We start from the raw sequence: 25,239 nt of genomic DNA on the forward strand, positions 1-25,239 counted from the left end.
AATTTTCTATCTATAAGAAGTTTCCAATAACTATTGCATTTTGCGATTACCGCCGTTTAGCTATTATCTCACGAAAAATGATACAGAATTATTGTCCCTCTTCCATTATGTAATTAATTTTGAAATTAATGCCATTTCCACACGAGAAATACATTTTAATAATTATGCAGTTGTTTTAAAATTCTTTTAAATAGTCTCGTATGACAGCATATATAGTAACAAGACGAATAATTCACTATTAATAATTCACTATTAATATTTCGGGCCGCTTCATTTTTAGAATGAGTACACGCACCGTTTAAGGTGTACACGCACCGTTTAAGACGTACACGCACCGTTTAAGGTGTACAAAAGGTGTACACGCACCGTTTAAGAGTACACGCAGCGTTTAAGAGTACACGCACCGTTTAAGGTGTACACGCACCGTTTAAGGTGCCTGTCTCTTATACACATCTAGATGTGTATAAGAGACAGCCGTTTAAGGTGTACACGCACCGTTTAAGGTGTACACGCACCGTTCAACGTGGAAACGTACCGTTTTACGTGTACACGCACCGTTCAATGTGTACACGCACCGTTTAAGATTACACGCACCGTTTAAGGTGTACACGCACCGCTTAAGACGTACACGCACCGTTTAAGGTGTATACGCAGCGTTTAAGAGTACACGCACCGTTTAAGGTGTACACGCACCGTTTAAGGTGTACACGCACCGTTTAAGAGTACACAAACCGTTTAAGGTGTACACGCAGCGTTTAAGAGTACACGCACCGTTTGAGGTGTACACGCACCGTTTAAGAATGTACACGCACCGTTCAAGATGTACACGCACCGTTCAAGAGTACACGCACCGTTTAAGATGTACACGCACCGTTTAAGATGTACACGCACCGTTTAAGGTGTACACGCACCGTTCAAGAGTACACGCACCGTTTAAGATGTACACGCATGGCTGGCGCCTGTGAGTGTCGTAACAAATTAGGTCTCATGAAGACCACGCAGACCTCATTTCCAGACCTCGTTAGCTTTATTGCCACCGCCTCTCATGAGCCCTAACTGATATTCAATGTGTACATGTGTACATGGGTGTGTTCCTGTGTGTGTGTGACTTTCTGTATAAATGTGTGAATAAGTGAATAACTGTATCTGTGTTAATCTGTGATTGTGCGTGTGTAAATGCGGGAGTTTGTGTAATTAACTGGGTTTGTCTGTTCAGAATTAGTAAAGTCTTGTATAACTGTGGATGTCTGTGTATAACTGTGGATGTCTGTGTATAATTGTTAGCGTATAATTGTTTTTGTCTGTGTATAGCTGTGAGTTTTTGAGTAACTGTGTATCTGTGTAAATCTGCTATTGTGCGTGTATAAATGCGGGAGTTAGTGTAATTAACTATGTTTGTCTGTTTAAAATTAGTAATGTATGTGTATAACTGTGGGTGTCTGTGTATAATTGTTAGAGTTAGAGTATAATTGTTTTTGTCTGTGTATAACTGCGAGTTTTTGAGTAACTGTGTATCTGTGTAAATCTGTGATTGTTCGTGTATAAATGTGTTTATGTGTATATAGCTAGAATATAATGTCTGTATATGGCTGTGTATGTCTTTATACAACTGTGTGAGAGTGTTTGTGCTTAAATGTGATAATTTGTTCGCAACTCTGAGTGTTTGAGTATATCTGCAAGGGCCTGTATATAAATGTGTTTCTGTGTTTTCCTAAGTGACCGACTCTTTATCATTTTTCTTTATTTTTTATAACTTTTTAGCGCATTATGTCAATTATTGGAAAATGCACTATTGTGCTCGCCATGTCCGTCTGTCTGTCCGTCCGTCTGTCTGTCTGTCCTTCCGTGACTACACGTTTTCGTCGACGAGAAAATGCGCTCTGTCACTCACTGCAGTGAGTACTGAGTTATATTTTTTACTTCTATACTAATGTTTTTACAATAATACTTTTCATGTATTTAATTATTCCTCAAGCAACGCGCTAACGTTTCCGCGTCTGCGGCCTGCGCGTCAAGTCATTTTCAGTAAGCAAATATTCAGACAACATTTCCCGGCTCAACCCAATTATTTTTGTAGGTGTAATTGTGCGTTAGTTTGTGTCGCTCGCGAGGCACAAATAAAATCAACGGAAATTCAACACTCTGTTGGAGATTCACGATCGGGTTTCAAATTTTTCAAAATTCTAAAGATTCATCACGTGGTTAAGCACCATCGCACGGCCGGAGATTCAACGCACGGCTGGAGATTCATAATACGGTTGAGGATTTTTCGCATGGCTGGAGATTGATCACACGGCTGGAGATTCATAGCACAGCTTAATATTGTGCTGTACCATACGGTACAAGAAATTTTTCGATGTCTATGGAAGAACGACTAGAAAGATTAAGTGAAGGTCTACGTAAATGAAATCAGGGAGTATGATAGGATTCCGAGTGGGATTTCCGACATAGAATATATTGGTGACGATCTCGTCTTATTTGTGATAGGTTTCCACCAACACCATTGAATTCTCTAATGGAAAGGGCCCTTGCTAATTAAGTACCTAATGCATGTAATTTCGCCCGCTGGTCCAGTCCAACATATTATAACCTTTTGGACGCGTTTATTGTCTATTTGTCTATATTTGTCTATATTTGGACGCGTTTATTGAATGCTTGTCGTAAGGCTCTTTTCAGATACGGAAACCAGGTTTCTATTCCATCTGCCACGATGTGAATACTCGGTTTACTGCCTTTCTTACGTTTATTATAAGTAAGTCAACTGGCTTTCTTACTAACCACAACCTTCTTGAAAGTTGGGCCAACCTTAAGTTATTAACTAAACCTTATATAAATTATCGCGAAGAGGCCGTTTAAGACAATTCTGAATACTGCCTACGGCAATATTTAGAAGGCACGTATTCATTCAATTTATCATCAAAATACCTTGGATTTTATTCTGCGTATTTTGGTTATAAATTTAATTGTCAGGCTCTAAGTTAATTTTAATAGTTATATTGATTATCACTTAGAGTTTAATTACGCATCCTGTATACATCTTACCCTGGATGTACTTGCAGCCCACCAGGTCTATATTGCGTCTGTCTGCTCATCCTGTCTTGACAGTTGTCAGCTCCAGTTCTGTCAGTTAGGTTTAGAAGTACGACTTGCAATATTTCCGTAATCATTCCGATGCTTTTCAATATTGAAAATGTTTAATATTATTGTTCACTTAATAAAATAATCACCTCATTGCATAACTTTATAGTTACGGTAAATTCTACATTTAAGCTCTTCATATTAACTTCGCCTCCGAGATTCTTAGGAGAATTCAAAGAACTTCCAGTGTTTTCACAATAAAATTATTTAAATCGTTTATTATTTAGATAATAAAATTATTTAAAACGATATTTCCTTGCAACGGCCGGATATTCAGGGATATTCACCACACGCTATGAATGTCCACCACGCGCCATACAGCAGGCGACAAATCTCCAACTCCCGATGATGGTCAAAAGAAATACAGGACGACACTGGATCAGCGTCTGGCCGATGCTAATCCCTTGAGATCTCAAAAAAATCTTCCCTAATGATCCCTTATGAACAATTTACTGCTGGCAAATGAATAGCCAAACATCTTTATCTCGCCTTTGCTGAGCTGACACCTTCCTCATTACTGCAAGACTTCGTCATTCTGCAGCCTTTGTGTTTTCGGAACCAAAGAAACCAGCTTCTTGCTACTGGAAAAGTCCCACACGAAAACATGGTCACTGGTTGCGAAAAAAATACGGGTTATGAGCTTAAAAAAATACGGTTATTACCCGTGAAAAATAACAGCTAGTAAGCAATAAATTGTACGTTAATTCACACGAAATTACAGTTTTGAGTTTGATAAATATAAAAGTATAAAGCCGAGAGGGAAAAAAATTTTCGCCACCGTAAAATTACGCGCATTAAACGCGGTTTTCGTCTGCCTACAATCACGGTTATAACGAGCCCGTAAAAAGAAAATCGTGTTGTTGTTTTCGAGCGGGTGAGAGTCACGCAGAAGAACAAAACAACCGCGATCCCGGCAATCGGGATCATTAACGACGAATTTGGGATGCGGTTGAGAACCATGATAGGATGCGGTTGAGAACCATGATAGGATGCGGTTGAGAACCATGATAGGATGCGGTTGAGAACCATGATGAAAGTTCTGCGTAGTAAGGGGCAGTTCTCGAGTTAAAAAATCACGAGCTAAAGTGGCATTCAAATAACGTGAATATATCGTGAAAATGTGGTCTCGAAACACGAAATTTCAACAAATTCCCCCTGCATTTTAATGTTTATAAAAGTTTGTTTGAATTTGAAGGTTTTCTTTTTTTATAATCGCTTCATGCGTTGCAATGGTTGATTTGACGAGAAGAGTATTTAAATAGCAATCTTAATTGATGATTATTGATATATTCACTTAATGTTCCAATTATATTAATTAAACATTTCTGGCACTTGCGCAATCCTAGTCGTTGTATCAATAATACTTCAGTTAAATTGTTAACAAGTTTCAAATGGTATGATGTTAATGATTGTTAAATATTATATTTCCTTTAATTGATACAATTTTCTGGTTAGTTCTGCGCTTAAAGTTTATATTATCGTAATTATACATACAGTTGATTATCATTACAATTCATACAGTTTCATAATTAATTACACAACTTTCACATTCTTTATTGACAACAATTCGTTTCGATATCGATATTCGTTAATTTATTGTATTATTTTTCATCGATCATTATAGAATATTAATAATAGCATTATTCACTATAGGTTTATTATTGGTTAATGCCGTGCCCTGTTGATATTTGTGATGTTCTGTTGTGATGACAAGTGATTGTTGTGATATGATTGCCAGCAATTATTTATATAAAGGCCAGCTGAGTTTTATTAAACATTAGACCTGTTTTTATTTTATATACAATCAACAATTAACCCATCCCGCAAAAAATCATGTTCAAAAAATGCTTAGTTTTTTTAAACTTGAATATTCTTTACAGGATCTATTCCAAATGCATTTACCTCGTTCATATTCACTAGTTTTAGTCAACTACATCGAATTAAATAATTGTTTTTCATATTAATTCTTATTAAATAGTTCTTACACTAGACCTCAATCACTATAACCCGGTTCTTCTGCACTAGTTCTTACATTCACTAATCTTATTAACTGAGTAGTTCTTATTCAATAGTTATTATTCATTAGTTTTTATTCTATAGATTTTGTTCACTAGTTCTTAAGTACTATTTATTATTCGACTGTTTTCATTTTCTAGTTTTTGTTCACTAATTCTTATTGACCACGTATTTTTTGATCGCTAACTGCAAACTAAAAGTGAAATGAATTGACATTTTGTTAATTGGATCTCCTGCAAGTTATAGGATATTTCAAGCACAAAAAGCTCTAGATTATTTGATTACTATTTTTGATTATCTTATCTCTTTGTCCCTCACCTTTCAAAGATGCCTGTAAATACTATTCTGCGTTTACAAACCATTGTTTGTTATTAAAAATCCTTAAGCTGGCAAAGAACAGCAATTTATAAAAATAATATTTTCTTTGTGATGAAACATCGTATCAAGTGCGATATTATTATTTTTTGCATTATTAGTAAATCCATTCAACGATTTAAGTACAATAAAGCCATAATTTCGATCGGCTTTCGCCGTCGCTTTTGACTTATCTTAAGTTTTTAAGGGTTAAACAATAATGTTCTTATTTACATCTCTTTTATTAATGTATATAATAAATATATACTTCATTTACTCCATTTTTTCAATGGAACATAATTTAGTAAAATTGAGTGCACGGTATCAAATACGTGTAATTTTGAACTCTATGCACCTCATGTGGTCAAATGAGATTAAGTTAAATTGAATTGAATGATTCAAGAATTAAAAAGCAATAAAAGGCTTAAAATTCATCATATTTGCAGTGGAAACGTTTCGGGTCAATCTCCGCCAGGCGTTAATAATAAAAATAAAAGTATTTTTATTAATTAAGCGCGTATTCTTGAAGTTTTAAACTTGATCATGAAGCTGATTATTTGAAGGCTTCCGCTATATTTAATAAATTATAATGAAGCCATTCAGTACAAAAGTCATATAACTTTTTGGCCTTTTCTTTGCCTCTAACTTCTTAGCTAATCTGTGGTGAATTACTCATATAATATATATAATTAATTTTCTTTATGGTCTTTATTACGGTAATCAGCCTCGATTTTTCAGTTGGTTCTTGCAGTGTTCTTTGTGCCAGTCTTAGGAGTATAAGCTTCATTGTTGCCTTTATTAGAGTGTTTGTTTGCATCTCGATGTCGTCTATTAGAGACAGAACCGTGACACTCAATAGTCTTAAATCCTTCGTAAGAACGATTGATGACCGACATATTCGTGGCAGAACACTGGGCTCCTCCATTGACACAGGGAAAGTGTCGTCTGGATTGTGTTCATAATGGGGAAGGTTGTCTTGCAACGAACGATCTTTGTTAGTCATACTTGCAACCTACGTACTTCAGTTATTTATACGTACTTATCTACGTACTTCAGTTATTTATATTTATTTATATTTATTTATTATTATTTATTATATATTTACTTACTTATATTATTACTTTACTTTACTTACTTTACTTATATTATTATTTATTTATATATTTACTTATCTACGTACTTCAGTTATTTATATATTTGGGACATTAATGTGGTCTTGAATATTGTATTCTTCATAAGTCATAATTGCAAAATCTCAACATATACTGCAGTTATCCACTTGAAACATTAATGTGATTTTTAATTTTACATTAAGAAATCTCAAGCCTTTTCACGTATTCTAAATGTCTGGAGAAATTTTTTTTATGCTTTCGTTAGTTCAATCCACAAATTTTGAAAGCTGCGACTGCTTACGGAAATTTTGAAGAGGTTGTAATAATTTTTGTTCGCAAATTGTACTTTATACATACTTATTTTTGAAAGGTTAATTATAAATTTAAAAACATGGAGGCACCAGTAACCATATCTCTATTCGCAAATAAGCGAGGCTCGTCACTGATACTTCGCTTAATTTTTAAAATAAATTACAAAACAATTATAATGTATTTCCTACAAATTAATTTTTTTATTGGTTCCACTTTGCTGGTTAAACTATTTTGGCAATTAAATGTGCGATATTTTAGCTCCTCCTGAAGTGCGCTACTTCGTATTTTATTTTATTTATTTTTATTATTTTTAAATTCTATAACCAAGTGTTATATGAGAGCTATTAATATACAGAGCTTATCAGTGATCAAGCAAGTCGAAACGCTGGAGCTTCAACAATAATTTGAAATTTTAGATATAGTTGTACACATGACTCTCTGTTTTAATATTAATTTCAATACAAAATTTGTTCTTAAATACGGACTTGAATATCAATTCGAGCTAGAAGTTTATTCAGTCTCGCTTTACCGTTTACTTCGTATCATCCACGACATTTTCCTGTTAACTGCTTCGTAAATGAATATTTTTAACTGTTATTCTCAATGTTTAGGGTACAAGCAGCTTTATTGCATTAAACGCAAGTATGTGTTTAGTGAGTGCAGCAAATTGTGTTTTGTAGATACCTTTCGTTTTGTGTCGATTAAATTCATTTGATTACATTCATTGATTATTTTACATTCATTACATTCCTTTCCTAATCTGAAAATGGTTAGTGCACTTTTTTTTATCAATGCACGAACCTCCTAAAAAAGTATGTATTCGTATAAAAAATATTATAATAAAAGTACCTATAAGCCACCGGATGAGGTCATTTATAATTCATTGAACATGAAAGTAATAACGATGTTTTTTTAAGACAATCAGAATGTTCACAACAAGAATCACCAAGTAACTAATAGTTACAAGACAGCTAAACGATTATATTCTGGTTACAGATTAATTCTTTAACTCTAAATGATTATATAAAGTTTAAGAACGTGGCTTTTCCTGCCACCCGAAACGCCGTTCACTCTCGTAGCGAGTGCAGGTTCAAGTTGCGCGTGTTTATGAAGTGCTGTTGCGCGACGCTAGAGAAGTAGCCTCCTTTGGCCGTACTTTCAAAACTCGCTAAGTGAACGTAAGTACTTACGCTCTATTTTCTTGTCTATGATTGGTGGATTTTGCTTGAAAGGCCGTCAATGATTGGCTGATGAACTTACGATCTCTTTACTTTTTTTTTGAAAGTATAGTGAACATAAGTACTTACGCTCTATTTTCTTGTCTATGATTGGTGGATTTTGCTTGAAAGGCCGTCAATGATTGGCTGATGAACTTACGATCTCTTGACTTTTTTTAAAGTATGGGCCCAGGTCAGCTGCTAGCAGACGCGAACGATATCTATTTAACGGATAAAGAATTACTATAATTAAGTATTTATAATTTACTATAATTTACTATAATATAATTACCATAATTAAAGAATTACTATAATAAAGAATAATTAATATGCTGTACGTGTAGTTACAATGAAATTTATTAGGATCTATAGTTCCTATGACGAAATTCATAAATTGTTTTCCATGGCAGATAACAATAATTACTATGATGTACGTATAATTAATTACATGGAAATTTATTAGGGTCCATAGTTCCTAAGACAAAAAAGGAAATTTATTAGGGTCTATAGTTCCTAACGAATCCTAAGACAAAATTCACGCATGGTTTTTCATGGCAGATAAAACGCGTTTAAATAAAGTAACATAACATTGTACGTGAAGGAAGAAATTTGTTGCGGCAAATCAAGTCGCTCGTACTCATGGAGTTCTGTTGCTGTACGCCCAGGAAATAGCTTCTTCAGCAGCTGGCAGGCGCAATATCACCCACCCACATGATAATATTTTTTGTCTGTATCAAAGTTACTACAAATTATAGGATGGAACTTTAATTATATATAAAAATATAAGGGTATTAATGCTCCTGGCACAAAATTCATCCACTGCTTTTCTTGACTGTTAAAACTTTGTTTTAATCTTGTAACATGTAAGGGATTTATGAAGCGCTGTTCATAAATCCCTACATACATACATAAATATGTTTGTTCAAGACATACATAAATGTTCAAGTCGCGTTGGATTTATGAAGCGCTGTTCCTTCACGCTCTAAAGGCTGCCTGATCAGCTGACAAATTTCAACGATTCCTTTCTTTACACTTACTACGTTAAATTAGTTTGTTAGTTGAATTTAGAGCCACAGTCTCAAAATAATTACGTAGTTATCATAACCCCTTCAAAATAATTGCATAAGTATTATAACCAAAATTATTATTACCCTTATAAAAATTATAACCTATAGAGACCTTCTGTTCTTTCCTATAAATCTAAAACGATGTTCAATGAAGTCATACTTTAAAACTCTCCTCTCATAATATTATAAAAAGAAATTCACATGTTGATTCTGAACAAGAAAGAATTTAAAATAATAATATTGTATATCTGATCAAAACCAATCAACCTAATGAAATCTCCAAATGTAGCATATTTTGTCGTAACGAGCATTTCAGAAGCTTGAAACAATAGCCATGACCTCGATACAGTTTAATAGAAAATAATTTTTATCCATTATCCTTCCATACAATATAGAGCTCTTACTTTTGTACTAGGAATTTCATGAACAAACGCTTTATTCAAATTATTGTTATCGTTGCAACTTATATTTGTAACTAAACTATTATCTTTGCAACTTAACTCTGGTTATCGCATTGGTTGTTCTCACTAAAATACAGGATGTGAACTTAGGAAATTATACCTCAGAAAAATTGATGGGTCATATAATCAAAAAGTTTCCCACTTTCTCCTCGCAGCAATTATTCGCCATTTTCAGGGTCATGATGATTAACACCAGGGAAAAAAGTGCAACGCTACTTGGACAAATTCCCACACATTTCTCCCAGTGATTATTACTGCTGCGACTCACCGGATGTACGGGCACCGGGACCCATAACAGAAGGTGCTAGCTTACGCATTTTAATATTAATTAGGATATTATCCAAAAAAATTATTATTAATTAGGATATTATCCAGGACATTATTTTTAATTAAGGATATTATCCAGGACATTATTTTTAATTAGGATATTATCCAGAACATTCTTATTAATTAGCATATTATCCAGGACATTATTATTAATTAGGATATTATCTCTGACATTATTATTAATTAGAATATTATCCAGGAAATTATTATTAATTAGGATATTATCTCGGACATTATTATTAATTAGAATATTATCCAGGACATTATTATTAATTAGGATATTATCCAGGACATTATTATTAATTAGAATATTATCCAGGACATTATTATTAATTAGGATATTATCCAGGACATTCTTATTAATTAGAATATTATCCAGGACATTATTATTAATTAGGATATTATCTAGAACATTATTAATAATTAGGATATTATCTAGGACATTATTATTAATTAGGATATTATCTGGAGTGAGAACTGCAGGTAATACGTGGTAATCACCGTCGAAATGTATATGAATCGCATTTAAAACCTATATTATACAGGGTATTTAGTTCACACAATTGAAAAGTAACCTATGTCAAAAAGCGGGTTCTTAAATAGAATTATGAATTTTCTAAAATATATTTATATTCAACAAAAGTTGCGATAATGCACGATATAAAGCCGATAAAAGAAAACTGACTGCTTTCAATGCAGAACTATTGAAAATAAACTCGTAAATTTGTAGACGGAAAGTTCAACAGAATTGCATTTAGAACATTTCTAGAATTAACTACACTAACTTCAAATAAACTTCAGGTCTCCAGGTCACCAAATAATGGCTAAAATATTCAACTAATTGTTTTTAACTTTCAATTTCAATCCAATTATCGTTCCAATGATTTAAAGTACATAAAAATAAAGGTCAATAATACAAGCGGCGAGACAAAGCAAGGATTTTTATTCAACATAGGCAATTGCACAAAAAAACAATAACTCGATATGCTTACTATCTAATAAACGTACTATGTCAGCACAAAAAAAAATATAACTCAATAGGCACATAAACATACTATGTCAATTTTGCGTACAGACGCGCGCTATAGCGTCTGCTCGTGAGGTCTTTTAGGTATACACCAATGACAGAGATGTGCACAAATTACATGTATTAAAAATAACATTAACCTAAACAAATGAATATCTAAAAAGAAATATATACACGAAACACAACGAATGTGTTCGTTGAACCCGCTTTATAATTTGCATAAGAAATCTAAACAATAATATAAGTCTGGCCTTGCATTAAAATTATATTCGAAAAATAACGTGAATTGATAGACAGCAAAGGATGAGATACGATAAACAAAATTTGCTCTGGAAAAGAAGACAAGACACAAAAATACGGCAAAGGAAGTGGCAAACACAAAATACGATACGCGGAAACCTATAAAGACCAAAGCTGCAATAAACATAATAAGACGAATTCGTCGAAAAATAATCAGAACAATGGAATAAGCTATGCAGTAAATGCAACGAAGGTAAATGCAATCGTTAAATTAGGAATTAGACCGCGCTGACCCATAGAACAAACTCGCTACACTCACTTAACTCGACGCAATGGTTGTCCAAATTGCGCCACACTTTCAACTTGTGTAAGAGTCGTCCTGATCCAGTTGGTGGGTAAGAAAATATATCGGTATTTGTACATTTAAACACATTCATTCTTCTGAGAATTACAACCCAATATAAAGCAGGATATCAATTCAACTCTTGAGATCAAAAAATTACGCACATTAAAAAATTTCATGTCGATAGCTAGAATATGTTCTCGTCAAGAGCTTAATAATATAAGTTAGAATATATTCATGCAGTAATTCGGTGCGAGTTGAGAAGTCAGACCAAATCAGAATAACATAGTAATTGAAGTAATAATTTTATTTAATTTAACTAATCATGCCAAATGAGAATAAATTTAAAATATATTACCGCACAAATACCACGTAATTTCATAAATCAGAGCAAATCAGAATAACAAAGCAATATAAACAAATAGATGTGATTTAAGTAACATAGATGTAAATATTTTTTTCAATTGCCGTACCTACGAGTTTTGAAACTCGTTTCTTCACGCCACGCTGTGTATAAAACAACACTCAAACACGAGTATTGCTGAGGCATTGCCCAAACATAACAAATGTATTTCATACAAATTTCAAAAGCCTCGAAATTCATTAGCAACTTGGTGAATTTAACAAGAAAACTTATGGCATTGGACCAACAATGATATATTTTCGCCATTAAATACCGGCCCCGTCAACAAGTTACTGCGCTTGCAGTAAAACAGCATAAAAATATCTGGTGGTTGACACGAAAATTGTTCAAAATTTATACAAGAAATGAGGAAATTTTCACAAGTTTTAGATACAATTAGTGTTAGAGAAGTTAAAACATGTATATTTATTGGTGACCTGTTCAGAGGCCGTACAGCAAAAGTACTTCCAACACAACGTCTGTAACGGCTAGAAGACCCCAGAAACAGGTGAAGTTTCAAACAGGTGCACTCTCGAACAGATGCATTTCCATGCAGGTGCACTAACAAACAGATGCGGTTCCATGCAGATGCAGTTCCAAACAGATGCAGTTTCATACGGGTGCACTCTTTAAACAGATACAGTTGCAACGATACTTTGAGATCAAACGAAAGCGCTACATAATAAGCGATAAAGAAATGAGTGCGATAGAAGCTAGAATTTTGAAGGAAGATTCAGAAATAATGATTAAATGGAGCTGCAATCAAAACAAGAGAAATAATTAAAGAAGTCAACCTAACCATAAACGGTGCAGAACATTCATATACTATCTGCTAAACAAGGTTGGACGGAATAATGATGTCAGTAGCTTTACATGATCTATTGTTCTAAGAGCTATTAGCTCGAATTTTCATCAAAAACACAACTTTAAATGACGGTTTTTCTTCGTTGAAACATATCTCAATATTTCACAAATTTTTTAAAATTTATTCTTCCTCGAGTAATTAATTTTCATGGCAACACAAAATAAGTTTTACATTTAAAATCGAATTTAAATTCATTTGAATATCTAGTCATCGCTCGAACACACATGATTGCACAGGAAAGCTCGTTTAATGAGCTAAAGTTATTATGAATAACTGAAATGCGTAATAATATTCGTATAGAAGGACATACAAGCAAAGAAAACGGCAAGTAAATTTATCATATCTTCATAGAAAACGTAATTGCACTTGTATTCCATTGATATTTATAACTGAAGCTGGAACTGGTCTCTTAAACGTCTTCAATGGAAACGTTTAATTTAATAGACATTTACCTTGCTCCTAAGTTTTCTGTGAACTTAAAATTCGAGTATTTCATTGATATCACTACTATATAAGTACATAATGATAAGTATATGATATAAGTAATTAAAATTCATTGATATAACTACTTATATTCGTACAGAGTATTGCACATCAGCTGCATCACGGTGTGAATGTGAATGTCTAGAATATTTACGACTTCTAAATTAATTAAGTTTTAATAGCAAACGTTGCACAAAATTTACCGCAAAAATAATTCAGCCAAAACTCTGTATAGCAGGTAACATGATAAACTACATTTGACGAAAATCCCACATAATAAGTTATTTTAACAACATGAGTATTTTGATCGGGATTTTGGCTCATCTAAAACCCAACCACCAGTCACGATCATTAAAATTATTCAGTTAGAGTGCGGTTGATAACAGGTATCAGTGGTTGATAACCGGTGTCGGTGGTTGATAACCGGTGTCAGGTGTTGGTGGTTGATAACCGGTGTAGGTGACTGATAACCGGTGTCGGTGGTTGATAAATGGTGTCGGTGGTTGATAGCCGGTTAACTGGTGTCGGTGGTTGATAGCCGGTTAACTGGTGTCGGTGGTTAACCGTTGATGGTAAATAACAAGTGATGGTGGCCGATAAGCAGTTTCGTTTTTTTTATACCAACAGCAAAAAATATGCGAATTGAAATTCAACTGCAGGACGATTAGAATATTTACATACACTCTAGCTGCAGTAAGAACATATTTCAGTTCCTCGGTGTACGTGGAATAAACACTTTGTTACTAAAATTAATAACAGTGCAAAATATTAATAAAAAATTATATACGGACGCTTAATAAAAATTGATGAAGTAACTGGTGGCAAATGTTGTAAACATTTATGATATACAGACTTAGTACAATTGCACAATTCGATAACACAGTGCTGCTGCAATCTCAAACGATAGTTTTCGCAGCATTTCACACAGTAATAGTGATTCAATCCAGTAATGGTAATACTGCCGATGAGTAAATGTTCCAACAATCCATTCATTGTTCAAAGTTACTCGTATTCCAAACATCAGTGATGAGATATTTGTTAGTATTCAGATCAGTATTTTTTCAAATAGCATATTTCTTCTTTAGCGCTGAACCAAAGAAGGTTTTTTTTCACGGCAAGCTCTCGATTCACATTAAAAAACTTCCTGCCATGAAATTTAGACACAATATATACCAAAGAAATGTTTGAATAAATGCTGAAGGTCGGTTAACAAAAAATTTAATCGAGATCTTCAGCAAAATGAATATCAGTTTCGTTGATGGTCATTATTTGCATTATTGACCTCTTTTTAATAATAAAAAATAAGTGGCAGTATGCGCCCTGAGTTCAACAATACATTGATACAATATTTACATAAATTGAACTTTGAAATAATTGTTCTTTGTGACCACACATAATATGTTCCTCATCGATATATTTTTTCCGCTAATATGAATATACCTCGGATGTATTTACACATAAAAAAAATCGATCAGGCTACAAGCGTGTATAATTACACACACATCGAAATGTCGTTGATAACCTATGTACTACATCCCTCTGACATGTATTAATTGTCACATTAATTAATTGTATTAATTGTTACAGAGTAAGCTGTTAGTTCATGAAACTAGTTTTGTCATTGCTTGCATTCGTAATAGATTGACTAAAGGTTCGTACAATATTCATCAGCGATTCGTATAAGATTGATTTACGATTCATGAATCAATATTGTGACTTACGATTCGTAAGCCAATGCTATTTAAGTACAATCACCATCACTCACTGCATCCCTACTTAGATCCAAGGTAAATCTTAGTGAATTTAAATTCAGATTAAACAATATCCATCATTACAACCGATTCATTTCGTGACTGAATTCATAAAAGATCGAAAAAATTGTCCGTTCCAGATACCCAAGGGGAAGTTTCAGCTCATCATATTAAGGATAATTTCATAAAAATTAAAGACGTTTCTTGGAATGCTAAGCGCCTGCTATTGAATACATATATGAACATAGATTGAGGTAACGAAGTAAAGTCTAAAATAAAATATAGAGAAGAATAAATGCAGTGAATTGAACTAAGACTTTCTTACATAGCAAAGATAAGCATGGAATTGATTTCCCTAAATACTAGTACATGAAAAATTATCATTTTTTGAATAATACGCTGGTAAAGTTTTAAATTAGAGAATAAAAAATTTCAACCGGAGCATCCACGACTATACGCAATCAGTGCAGCAATATAATGTTAGTGCCAGAATAAATTAATTATTATTAATCGATATTATCGATCACGACATTTTCAGAGCATGAAATATAATGAATCCTATTCATTTATCATCCTATTCATATCATCATCATTCATTCATCATCTACCTATATCAAATCGGTATCATTACGGTACATTAGTTATTGTTCATCATTGGGACGTTGGTATGATCTTAGCAGTGAACCCACATAGGAAATTTATTAAATAATCTAAAAGCAAAGGAAACTCCAAGCAAATTCACCAAATATTCATTGCAAACGTAAGCATAATCAGTCTTTCATAATCACTATGTTTTCAATGAAGAAATAGTTAACTAGCTTGGCATGTTCTACGTAAGTAAATTCTTGGTGAACTTGCGATTCATGTACACTAATGATATAAGATTTAATAAACTGATAAGATAGGAGCTGGAACATTGTACATTACTGAGACAATATTGGCCAAGAAATTACATGCAGTTTACACGAGCAACATTCACATAAAAACGTTCTATTTATTATAAGTAATACTTGCATTTGATTATGATCGTACATGCATTTAGCAATGTGGCACCAGATCGCATTTGATATTCCATAAATGACAAATGATATATGAATAAAAAAATAAAATAAAATGGTTCTAAGATCCAAGGAAGTTACACAGTGTCCAAGAAACCGGTATGATAATGAACATTTTTAAATACTCACATATTTCAATAAACTTTTTTAAAGAAAAATCTCACTACATTAGAAATCATTAGGATGGAATCATGTAGAAGTTGCGCTTGCAGTAAAGTTGTAAATCAATTTGGTAGCGCGAAAGCATTCAAGTTTTTCTTTCTCTCAGAAAGTCATAGTGAAACAAACTTTATTCGTCAATATAGTCAAAGAATTAACTACCCCCAAATAGCTGACTATTGTAAAGTAGTTTACGATAATAATATCGTGTAATAATATTATACAATAATAATATCGTATAATATTGATAATAATATCGGCCGTGATATCCTATCAAAGATATGAAGATAGAAAAAATTAAAAAAATTAGCAACAACCAAGACGAAATGAGCTGTTAACGACAGAAGCGGACACCCAGGCAAGTGAAATGTGATACATAAACCCCAAACTTGACTGAACCTTAAACTGACCAATTTTATATATTATTAATTAGTTAGTTAGTTCCCTATGAAGCTACATGGCACTGGGAGGAAGCATCGTGTCGACAACCATTAGGACAACACTCATCACTGTTAGAAAAATTACCGTTGACGGAATTACCGTAAGCGGTATTACCGGCGTTTCAGTGGCCGGTCGGCACGTGAAAAGAAACACCGTGTCACCGTTTTTATTCAAATTTAACACTATAAATCCGTAAAACATCTGATAGAAACGGCGAAACGGTTCATTTTCACGGGGCCACCGGCCACTAGAACGCCAGTGGGACCGTTTTTTCACCGTTTTTTTAACAGTACAGATGCTAACTACGGACACAGTCCCTCAACACTGATTGCTGTTTTCTATGAATAAATAGTGGATCCATTCAATGATAATAGAGCTTAATTCCACTTTAATTGACCTAAAAAATATCACGTGAGCAATGAAGTGTTTGGTTGAACACGAAACCAAAATACGGAAACTAAAGAAAAAGATGAAAAAGATGAAAAAGATAAAGAGAGTTATGAGAGAGAGATAAAGAGAGTTAAAAAGATGAAAAAGATAAAGAGAGTTATGGCTGCGCTGTACACCTTTCACGTCTATGTAATCATACACGTGGCAAAAATTATTAAAAATCAATACATAATCAATAAAATTCATGAAATGTTACTTGGGTAGCACATGTTTATCATTTTTTAAATGTACGTCAAACATATCACGTCTATGTACGTATCATACACGTGGCAAAAATTATTCAAAATCAATGCATCAACATCAATAAAATTCATGATATGTTACTTAGGTAGCACATATTTATCATTTTGAAAAGTACGTCAAACGTATAAAAACATATAAGTATAATGTTGGAGCTGTTGTTGAATCTGAATATCTGATACAAAAAGCAGCGTACAAATCTTCATCTAGTGTGGATTTGGACTTCAACTAGATGAAGTCCCTATTATCAAGACTTCGATTACGTGAAGTCTCTATTATCAAGACTTCGATTACGTGAAGTCTCTATTATCAAGACTTTGATTACATGAAGTCTTTATTATCTTGAATTAAATGAAGTCTCCATTGTCTGGACTTTGCTTACATGAAGTCTGATATCTAGACTTTAAAGCAAAATATATATAGTTTCTAATAAGAATGTACATGAGAGATCTAACCTAAGAAGGCGACGCTAATACCAGATGTTGGCTTATTGATGGCAATACTACGAGTATTTCCTATTTTAATACCACTTCAGCTGATTCATTCTGTGCAATACCATTCCATGAAATACTATCAATATACCACATGAACAACTTCATTATACGGTTTGACTTAAATAAATTACTCAGTAGTATAGATATCTTTTTTGACGCATAGCACTCTAAATGTTAATAATAGCCTCTTTCCTCGACATCAACTTCCAGTTCTTATGACGAAAATATTTTTTCACATAAATTGAATAATTATTCCGTTATTTCGCCCAGAAAAAATCATCCACATTTAATTTATGATCTATCATAGATAATAATCATTTAATTTAATATCTCAGAACGACAACAGTAACTTAGCATTGAGGATGCAGCGCAAGGTTGAATTAATATAATTATTAATTCAAACATGATGCAGCAGGTATCCCACAACCACAAGCGAACGATAAATGAAGCGTGCCCAAGCATTGCCAAAGCTCCGTGACAATATTCCATTGCCGCCATGCAAACTTGCAAAAAAAACGCAACAAATTCAACTATATCCATCACTTCCAAATTAGTAAAAAACTTCACCGTAAATAAAATTGAGACGCAGTGTAAAACTGATACCCATCCATCACTCCCAAATTAGCAAAACTTCACCGTATGTAAAATTGAGACACTGTGTAAAATTGATACCCGTTGGGCATAGATTGTAGGGAATTAACATTTTAAATGCGAGGCATAATCCATACAAATAAAATAAAAATAAAACTAGAGATTAAAAACTTGTTGCCATGCTCATATCAATGCAAAATTATGCCCTTTGTATCATCATGTAGTCGTCATATGGATGATGAGAAACTGTACCATGAAAATTCATCGGGAATTTTAATTGAATTCAATTATGGCCATGATCATCTAGGAGCCTAATTGTGAAAAACTTTACTTCAGTTGCGCCTGACAAGCTTCCTCAAAAATAATCACAAATAGAAATATCGGGATCAAGTTGAGACCTAAAGCACGCTATACTATCAAACATATTTTGTGAGATTTATCGAACTTATCGTGAGTCACATAATTTTATCATAATAAAGGTTTAGTGTACTATTTAAAAATGCATCCACTTCTTCAGCTCAACAATGGACCAAATGGCTGCGGAATCTGGCAGTTTAAGTAGCCCAAGGTGCTTCTATGAAAATAAAGGAGATGAATACTCCGGGAACTAAAAATGAACAAGTAAAGTTACACCTCAACATACCAAAAATCTTCGTGATGTATGGTACTAAATCGAACACTTGTTTTTTTGCAATAATGATTTGCGCGTGGTAACGTACTTTTCTCAGCGTATTTTCAAGTACTTTCAGTCGCCAAATAACCTGACTCCTCTTAGGCTGAAGACCATAAATGATCAGGGGCCATACTTTCAAAACTGGCTAAGTTTCAAACGCACTATTTTTTGTCTATGATTGGTGGATTTTGCTTGAAAGGCCGTCAATGATTGGCTGATGAACTTACGATCTCTTAACTTTTTTTGAAAGTATAGGCCCAGATCTACTGAAATAATGGGACCAGATCTACTGGTTATAGCCTAGAATTTTTTCACCGACACCGAAGAAGTAAACCATCTGGGCGATGCCGAACAGAGGAGCGATCACCATCATACGGCAGGCGCCGCCTTTGAAGAAAGCTTTGGGCCCTTCATCCTTCAGAATACGTCTGCAACCAATACAAAATTATTATTAGTGTGAAAAGATATCTTATATTTATTAATGTCTGGATAAACGTATAATTCAGATGGATTATTATTATTATTAACACGAGTTTTGATTTGTTTCTTCTAATTGAAGGCAGATAGGACTTGTTCTAAAATATATTGGATTTTCAGCAAGAAAAATTGATGATTTTACTGAAGTTATGTGATTTTCACCGTTTTCAAGTCCACGTGAGGCAGCAGTTGAGATGATAAAACTAAATTCATCTTAGTGTGACGTGCCTTCAAAGTTCGTTTGAACCAGACGCCACGATAAATGCTTCGTAGAATAATAATAATAATATTAATCATAATAATGAGGCAATTTTCATAAGGGGATCTCGTGCAAAGTGTTCGCAAACGTGAAAAAAAAAGCTTCCAACATCAGGTTTCAGGAAGGAAAAATCTCAAAGGACTTACAAAAAGTGAACAGAAGATAGAAAAATTTCGTTATGATGTAGAAGAGACTCGATAAGTCATGGATCAAAAAACCTCTCGCAAAAATGGGAACAAAAGATTTAAAAATTATCATTATTAAAAAAACGATTCAATAAGTCACAGAGGAGAGACAGACCCAAAGGCATCAAGAATTCCGTTGTAGGTCTTATCCTGGGCGCCCTTAGTGAGGACCTGCAGCCGTGTCTTGACCACGTCGAAGGGGTTCACGAACAGGGCAGACAGAGACCCTGACGCGCAGCCCGCTAGGAAACTGCACCAGAAAACTGCCTCCCCTGAAAAATATTATACTATTTTTACTATGTTATTATACATATATTATATATATTTTACTGTATTATTATACGTGATATATTAATATCACGAAGAGGGCAGACAGAGATCCTGAAGCGCAGCCTGCTAGGAAACTGCACCAGAAAACCGCCTCCCCTGAAAAAAACATTAAATAGTAGCAGCTTAGCCTCGTGCTCCGTATTTCCTGCAATACGACAATTGCAGAATTAAATTTGCGATTTTTAACCCAGACTTTCCCACCAGTGCATTTGTATTCTCCCACAGTGAATGAATGAATGACAACTGCCAGTTGGAAAAATGGACCAGAAGACCGCCTCCCCTGAAAAATATTTAATAGTTGCAGATTAACCTCGGACTCGTATTTCCTGCAATAGTACGACAATTGCAGAATTGAATTTCGATTTTTAACCTAGACCTTCCCTCCAATCCTTTTGCATTCTCCCACTATGGATAAAAGAACAAAAGATAACAGCCAGTTGGAAAACTGCACCAGAAAACCGCCTCTTCGAGAAGTATAAAATACCTATTAGTAAGTTAACCTGATGTTACCCCGGGCTACAAAATTCTTGTAATTTACCAAATACGAGAACAAATTTCAATTTTTGATCAAGTATTTTCCTCAAGTACTCGACAGACCCAAGACAATTAGCGGTGTAATAAATAAGATCATTTCACTACGCCAAGTGAAATGAGTGATTGAAAACAGAACGGGTTTTTATCGAAGTTATACATCATAGTCAATAATATTCTACGGCATATAGGTATACCAATTCAACATAGGCCAACTGTCCAACTGACCTTTGCTAACATGAGTTTCACTAAAAACTCGTGAAGCGCGCGCTACATAATATAGGTAATTATTAAATCATTCATAAACATGATAAACAAGCATATAGTCTCTTCGTAAATCAGCTGTTCTCTGATAATAAAACGCGATTAGATTGAAAATTAACAATAGAGATAATTAGACTAACTCATAAAAGAAACTGGTGTAAAACTAAATTCATTGACTCGTAAGTGAGTAACACTCAAATTGACTCAATAAATTGTAGACACCAAACAGATCCAATAACTTTCCTTGCTAAAATTTATGAGCGGTGGGTGTAAAGCTGAATTCTTTGCCTCGTAAATGAGTAACTGACTCAATAAATTGTCACTTTACTATCTAAAATTTAGGAGCGATGGTCATTGGCTCGTTATTGATTAGCTGGTCATCGACTCGTAATTGATTAACTGACTCAATAAATTATCACTTTCGTTTCAAAAATTTAGGAGCGATGGTTGTAGAGCTGAATTCATCGATTCGTAAATGAGTAACGGACTCAATAAATCATCACCTTCGTTTCAAAAATTTAGGAGCGATGGTTGTAGAGCTGAATTCATTGACTTATAACTCATTAACTGACTCAATAAATCATAGACACGCACCAGATCCGTCCGCTTTCCTCGGTCCGAGTGAGTTGAGGTGAGCAAAGAGAGGGAAGTAGCAGACAGAGAAGCTCACGTCACGAAGCATGGTGGCCGCCGTGCCCCTGTACAGCCCCATGATGCCTTTCTCCTTCAGCAGCCCCAGCGTGATGGCCGTGGCTGACACCTTCGGTACTGCCACCGTGGCCCCGCCTGCTGGTTCAGCATTGTGGATTTACCTATAAAGTTTACCCCTTATTCATAGGTAAACTTTATTTATGGGTAAACTTTATTTATGAATTAACTTTATTTATGGGTAAACTGTTATGGGCAAACTTCATTGGTAAACTTTATTTTTTAGTAAAGTTTATTTATTGATAAACTTTATTTGTTGGTAAACTTATTTATTGATAAACTTTATTTATTGGTAAGCTTCATCTATTGGTAAACTTTATTTATTGGTAAACTTTATTTATGGGTAAACTTTATTTATGGTTAAACTGTATTTATGGGCCAACTTTATTTATTGGTGAACTTTATTTATGGGCAAACTTTATTTATTGGTAAACTTTATTTGTTGGTAAAATTTATTTATTGGTAAAGTTCATTTATTGGTAAACTTTATTTATTGGTAAACTTGATTTATTGGTAAACTTTATTTATTGGTAAACTTGATTTATTGGTAAACTTTATTTATAGGTCAAGTTTATTCAGGCCTAATGGGTCGAATATAGTATCATTTTTTAACACGTTGAGTGCACTATAACCGACCGGTGGGTTGCAGGATATCTTTTTCGGACAAATTCTGCGATCTAGTTTTTTTTTCAATTGCATTGCCCGGCATAGTGTTATGATATCGGTACTACCTTTTTGAATTTTTGCCTTATAGAAGAAAATAACGTTGAATTTTTGCACCAGAACCAACAAATATATTAATATTGAATTATAAGTCTTTTCTGTCCGCGGACTTAGCCGTTTTTAGACCATCTGGCAACCCTGGTGTCGTAAATGAACACCGCGCCCCAGCCTTTTGGTTCAGCATAGTGGATTATATAAAATTTTATGTAAGACTGATACGTCTAATATTCCGTCTTTAATAAGGAAATTTAAAGCCAAATATGTTGGGAGATGGACTACATTGACACACAGGTAATGGGTGCTCACAAGTGAATTGTTAAATAGACTTTTCATTGTGTTTAGTTAGTAGCTGCAGTTCTCGAGGAGAACCCACGTCACGTGTGAAGGCCACAACCACCAACAAAAAGACTTGTAGTTTGAAAGGCCGGTACAACTTCTACAGCAGGCATTTATCTGGGTATTCAATGGGTATTTAACGTGCTTGTTAAATACCCATTAGCACACCCTGCAAATAACAAATAAACGGAAAAAGAGCCATAATGGACGCCTAATCCGGTGAATTATTGCAACATTTGTCTAGCTGCCATTTGCCCCTATTAGGCTAGGTGGCATGTAACATAAACTTTGAATTTCAATCTAAAAGACAGAATAGAATTTTTTGAAAATCTTTCTAAGAAGTCAATGAAAAATAATATAAATCAAAAAATAAAACATAATTTTATTAATAAGAAAAGAAAATTATTAATAAATAAATAAAATTATTAATAAATAAATAAATCTTAATAATAAGACAACATAATTTTAATAATAAGAAAAATAAATCAACATAACCCACCAGAGGCTTTGGCCTGAGCAGCGACACGACCCGCGTCCTGTAGCTGTATCTTGAGGAGCTCCATGGGCGTGGTGATCACGATCTGGCACAGACCTGCTAGTCCTCCTGACGCCATCTCACGAGTCAAGCCCAACTTCCTGTCAAAAGAAATATCATGTAAATAAAGGTACATTACACTGGAAAAATAAGTACGCCATCCCACGAGTCAAGCCCAACTTCCTGTCAAAAGAAATATCATGTAAATAAAGCTACATTATACTGGAAAAATAAGTACGCCATCTCACGAGTCAAGCCCAACTTCCTGTCAAAAGAAATATCATGTAAAGCTCCATTACACTGGAAAAATAATTCAACACAATAATTATACTATACTTCAATTCTAACTATAGGTATTAATTAGGTACCTATATATCATAATCAGTCTTTTCAAATACTGATGCCATCTCATGAGTCAAACCCAACGACCTGTCAAAAGAAATATCATGATCATGTAAATAAAGCTACATTATACTGGAAAAATAAGTCAACACAATAATTATATTATATTTTAATTCTAAATACCTATATTAATTATAACTTAATCAGTCTTTTCAAATACTCTTTTCTCAATTTAGCTCGTTTATCAATATAATTGAATAGACGGACAATTTAATAGATATTAATTAGGTGCTTCAACTTGGTAAGCAAGATTTTAAAAACTCTTTGGATACAACTTACATATTTTAGAACTTACAGCATTATTACAGTAATTTAATTTTAAAAAAAGAAAATGCAGACATACAACAAAATTACATCTTCCTCATAACACATGCAAAATATATTTTATGTAAAAACTTCTAATTAGAAAAAAGAATGCTTTACCTGCAATTTATTTTAGAGTTATACAATCTATAGATTAAATTTTCATGAAACAAACATACCCTAATTATTCACAACATCCATTCAAGTTATATTAATTAGTCTATTAATTAGTCATTTCTGGCTTGCAATTTAAATTTCCTTGACATTTAGCTTATTCCCAATCGTTTGTTGCAAGATAACTTCACAAACAAATTTTTTTTAACATAGTAATTTCTTCTAGTTCTCTACCTCAACAACTTGAGAGGAGAGTTGCATCTTTTTTGGTCACTAAAATGAGGTTAATTATACCTAACTTCTCACCCATCTTTAGTGGTGAGGTGATGTCTGAAGAAGTCATTTGCAGTGAGTTTGATGGCCTTCTCAGGTGTAATGAGAAGGATGTTGACCCCGGACCCACGGTACATGCCAAGGTAGCCTTCAGAGCGGAATGTTTTACGGAAACAATCCAGCCTGAAAGAAATAGAAATCATAAAAAAATTTGATTGAATGTCTAAATGATTTAGAGCAGCTTTTGCCTACTGAGAGCAAAAAGCCATTTATGCAAAATTTAAATATATTAAAGAATACAAATACATATTTTGTACTTACCGTATATCTCTGTGATTAGAGAGGACTACTTTCGTTTGATTAAAGATTTCCGTCCTACTCCTACTTTCTTTTCTAACCTTTCTTCTTGGTCTTGATGTAGTAATTTCAACCTTTAACCGAAACTGTACTCATCGATATAAGGGGGGTGGCGTCGACAGGATTTATAGTTTTTGCAAGATACTAATTATTTCGACACCTGTATTGAACTATCAATCGTATGGAAATCTCGATAGAGTTTTTAATTAAACATTTTTAA

The 25,239-nt window shown here is 33.7% G+C and overlaps 1 protein-coding gene across 2 annotated transcripts; it reads right to left on the reverse strand.

Moving 5' to 3' along the window:
* Nucleotides 1–19,454: 19,454 nt before the first annotated feature.
* LOC108672563 (mitochondrial glutamate carrier 1) lies at nucleotides 19,455–24,845 on the reverse strand (the record flags this gene model as incomplete). Of its 2 annotated transcripts, none has more annotated exon segments than XM_047882611.1 (5): nucleotides 19,455–19,650; nucleotides 20,259–20,415; nucleotides 21,863–22,054; nucleotides 23,535–23,671; nucleotides 24,696–24,845. In XM_047882611.1, coding segments are annotated over 5 exon segments (778 nt in total), but the record flags the coding sequence as incomplete, so codon positions are not given.
* Between the last annotated feature and the right edge of the window lie 394 nt (nucleotides 24,846–25,239).

The sequence above is a fragment of the Hyalella azteca genome, unplaced genomic scaffold (assembly GCF_000764305.2).
Source record: "Hyalella azteca isolate HAZT.00-mixed unplaced genomic scaffold, Hazt_2.0.2 contig1433, whole genome shotgun sequence".
Lineage (NCBI taxonomy): Eukaryota > Metazoa > Arthropoda > Malacostraca > Amphipoda > Hyalellidae > Hyalella > Hyalella azteca.